The following is a 4,678-nucleotide window of genomic DNA, read 5'->3' on the forward strand; positions in this document are numbered from 1 at the left end:
GTGAAAAACAAAGATCAACCATTTTACGGTGTGAAAACAAAGATCAACCGTTTTATGTCCAACCAAACATCCTATTATTTCTCCATAATTTTTTTTTATTTCATAACAATTCCAAACAAAACGGTGTATCTGATTTAAAAGATCAAAGTTAAACACGTTAGATATTTCCATTAAAAACGTTCATAAACTTGTTCAGTTATTTTATATACAAATTGCTGATAAAGTTGGATAATATTTAAATGCATGAAGTATTCAAAACGAGTAGCCTTATTGTTAAAACAAGTTTCTTATATTTTCTTGAAGTTAAGCACAAAGCTAAATAATGGGCTATCTGTGTTCTCTCCACAACGGGTATCGAAACCTAGTTTTTAGCATTGTAAGTCCGCAGACATGCCGCTGTGCCATTGTAATTGAGCACAACGTGGCAGCACGAATATGTTTGTTGGACTAATTCTGATTTGTTTGTTTGTTTTAGAGCAAACCCATTTCGAGCTATCTACTGTGATCACCGTGGGCAATCGAACCCCGGATTTTAGCGATGTAATTTCTTTAACTTACCGCTATCCCACCAGGAAGCAACTAAGTTTGAAATGCAAATTATGATCTTATATAGGTATAACTAGACGAGAATATATGTGTTTTGTTTTGGAATGTCTTTTACTCATACAGTAATCCTATATTTACAAAGAAATTTCCAGTAAAGACATCTAATAACACCATACATATATTATACACTCCACCAATATACGAAGCTTAGCCTTATTATTTTGATTTATCCTTGTTCAGGATTACTGAAGTGATGTGAAATTCTTCGAAGCCGATATAACACAAGTGACAGGTGGTAAGTCCAATGACAGATTGGGCTTCACGTTTATTTTTCCATAGTAAACGAGATTGCCATCATAAAAAGAAACACTCCTATAATAGGCCAATATAGATAGGTTGCTCATACAACGTGGCTTTGCTTAGGGCACAAAAACGGAAATATTACAATGATCTATATGACTTTTTTTTGATCTCCTTCTGATCAGCAGCCTTAAATTAGAGATGGCTATACCTGATTCTTAGAGGTTTTCTGACCTGGCCGTTTAGCTAACCGTTCAGGAGAAACCGAGCGTGATAGACAAACATTTGGCTATCATGTGTATAGATACTCATATTTATTGTACAGGTTCACAATTGTCTTTAAGTATAATATAGTGTAAGATACGTATTCATGTACATTGGCATGTAGAATTATACACGATCTTTTATCTATATAAAATACTTTCATTGCGAGCCTTCATCGGGCAACAATGCACTGAACGAAAAAATTCGTTAAACTGTGGAACACTGCTTTAAAATATGTATCTAGGCAATAGTTGTAACAATAACTGACATCTGGTATCATAGTTATTAGATATATAGAATTATGATCAATATATATTATAAATCAATTGCTTCGATATAATAAACATAAGGAAAACGCAATTGTAGGTAATATATAGAGAAATAAAAATAAATAAAATAAAGCAATTTTTAAACTTCAAATAATACATTGTAAAACTAAAGGTTTAATTTTACATCGAAACCACGACAAATAATGTGCTTTAAGTCTTTTATTAGTGGTGTCCATGCAATATTGAGTAGTTGTTGTCCGTTGTTTTGATTACTACCCACTTGTGGTCTACTATCTTGTGCTTGGATGGCAATAGCTTCCTTGATTTTCCTACGTATGACTAACAGAATTAAAACCCTCCCATAGCCGTATACCTGAACTATATGGAGTCCCTAAAGACCATAAAAAAAATTTACCTTTAAGACCTATGATGTCAGCGTATGACTCTGCAACAGAAACCATATTCTGGTTACTTGATTAACTGCTTAAACCATGTCTAAAGTATGTTCCATCACACTTAACCAATACTAAAGACCTATTAGAAAAGATACACTCTAAGGTGATTAATATATATAAAATGAAAACACAGATCACCTTTACTATAGAAATATACTTGCCTGATAGATTTCAAGCCGTAAGTCCCTATGCAACATTACACTATACTTACAGCGGTAATCTCATTCAGGTTTAGCTTTGATGAACTTAGTGTGGTGTTTAATTTAATTATGAAAAACTTAAAAAAATATTAAAACAATCTATTTCTGTACTTGGTGTCTCTGCTTTTTATCGGCTTGTATCCACTAGTAACATAAACCTATATATATCCTCAACAAGTCTGTCCCATATAAAAACCGACGCGAGTCAAGCAAACAAGAATGGTTCTGTTTTTTTTGTAGTTAAGCAAAAAAGCTACACAAAGGGCTATCTGTGTTCTGTCCACCACGGATATCTTAAGCCGGTTTGTAGCTTTATAAGTCTACAGCCTGTGCCACCAGAATGCTAGAAGAAGGGGGGATATTGTCTGTTTCTAGCTTAAGTTGGATTTATTTTGCTATCTTATCGGGTATTAATTAAGAGTATTGACTAGATTGATGTTTCTACTCTGTACTTCTACATTTCTTGTGGAATACTAGAAAACAGGAACCAAATATTGGGCGATTTTTACAAGAAGTTAAACGTGACTGAATTGTATTTTTCTTAGACATCATAGAATCATTACATATTTTGAAACATGTGCCTGTTGTTTTCTTATTACAAATGCAATCTGACGTAAGAGTCACAGTATCGTTATACATTCCTACACACAACTTTAGAGATGTCAAAATGGAGTTTTTATTAATGCACTCAGATATTAGATAAATAAATACAATGGTTATCGAAATTCTTTGATCTACAAATATACATTACTACACTGTTTTATTTCCCATTGAAACATATTAAGAAATGAAAATAGTACATTAAGGCTGGTTTAGTGCCCTCATCGGAGTGATTGGTGACACATGATGAAAATCTAAACAACACAATATAACTACCTTAGGCCTTCTGTTTATTATAACTACCTTAGGCCTTGTGTTTATTATAATTCTACACACTCTCTCCAGATTTCGGGACGAGCCTTACGAAGGTGCAACTGGCGATATCTATGATAAACACACTAAAAAAAAGGATTACTTTAGGCGTAGCCTATATTATAACTGTACACTTTCTTCTCTTCTTTCTGGATGAGAAACATGAAGGTGGGACTGACGAAATCTGTTGGATTGAAATCTTATCCAAATACCACGATCTGTCCCAGACGTGAAAGTTTGAATCCGCTGTAGTTTTTGTTTGCAGAATATAGAAAATAGTGTTTGTTTGAACTTGTGTCCAAATATGCAATATATTATGAAGTTAACAGAAGAGTTAAGTGTCACTAAGAGATTGGAACAATGAGCCAAAGACTCCCAGTACACGTCGAAGTATTCCAGAATGTTCACTAAAAATGCAGTGATGTTACAAAAGAGAAATACAATTACAACACAAAGCAACATTATAGACAAGCTGATCTCCTTCCGCTGCCGAAAGCTGAGTTTTTGCCGATCTCTGTTAGCTTGATTCACTGTATGCCAGATGAAGGTGTTCAGGACGGCAAGGGCAAGTAATGGAAGGAAATACATCATTAGGAGATACATCCAAATGTAATAAATTTCAAAGTAGAGTTTGTTTTCTCGGAAAGATGATGGTTGAATATGATATACTGTTGAATTTGTGAGAGGATCCCATATCTCTATCCTTTGAACTTCCCAAAAGCGAGGTATGTTGTAACACACTGCAATAACAGTTATAATAATATTGTAAAACCTCGAACGCTTATATGTAAAGAGCGATTTAGCTTTGAATGGATGGCAAACCGCCACATATCGTTCAATAGTAACAACAACTGTCATCCACACTGATCCAGTTTGAGCAATCAAGGCTAAAGGATAAACCACTGGTACTATGAATGGGAAAATAACCCAGGTGTAGAAACGTAACCAATGTATTAACTTCCCTAGCGTTGTTAAGCCTAACATTATTAACGCACATAACAAAACTCCTGTGTCAAAAATAGCTAAGCCTTGAAGACTGCAGTTGATTGAGGATTGCATCTGAGGCCGAGATAACACAAGCAGCGATATAACGTTACCGATTATCCCTAGAGCACTTAAAACTGTAATACCCACACCCGTGGATATCAATTCCAAGATAGAAATTGTTGTCGGTGGTCCTTCGTTGTTTAATTCCCAGTGATGTTTCGTTCATCTTGTCAACCTCTTGATTAATTTTTAACCTTAATTAACTCTCACTCAATAAATATCTCAAATCCTCTCACGCATAGCATTCACAATCCAGGCCTTGTGACTGTTTTTGTTTTCTTATCTTTATATTAGTCAAAGAGATAATGTATAACAAATTGAAGTTTGTTTCATAACACATTTTGTGTCTTTTAAGGAGTAATGGAATGCGAAGCTATTATGATTATAAAACACTTCTTAAAATTTCTGATTAGGTTTATGCGTAATCTACGTAGTAATATCCTATTAATTGGATTCACTCATAATAATAGTGTCTTCTTTTTCTTATAAATCAAATCTACTAGTCATTGAATAGTGGCTTCAAATATATGTCGTAGAAAAGTTTTCACTGAGATAACTCAAGTTTCTTAATGCTGATTTAAGAACAACCTAATCAACAAGCAGTCCTTGTTAATTTCATGGTTGGCCAGTTGATTTCACAATTTTAATATGGAATATGTTCACTCCTGGTTGTCTACACATCACT

At 34.0% G+C, this 4,678-nt stretch overlaps 1 protein-coding gene across 1 annotated transcript; it reads right to left on the minus strand.

Annotated features, from left to right (window-relative positions):
• Window positions 1–2,847: 2,847 nt before the first annotated feature.
• On the minus strand, window positions 2,848–4,146 carry LOC106461618 (FMRFamide receptor-like; the record flags this gene model as incomplete). Its single annotated transcript, XM_013921457.2, has 1 exon — window positions 2,848–4,146. A coding segment is annotated over one exon (1,080 nt), but the record flags the coding sequence as incomplete, so codon positions are not given.
• Window positions 4,147–4,678: the final 532 nt, after the last annotated feature.

This window comes from Limulus polyphemus, unplaced genomic scaffold, assembly GCF_000517525.1.
Source record: "Limulus polyphemus unplaced genomic scaffold, Limulus_polyphemus-2.1.2 Scaffold999, whole genome shotgun sequence".
NCBI classification, from domain to species: Eukaryota; Metazoa; Arthropoda; class Merostomata; order Xiphosura; family Limulidae; genus Limulus; species Limulus polyphemus.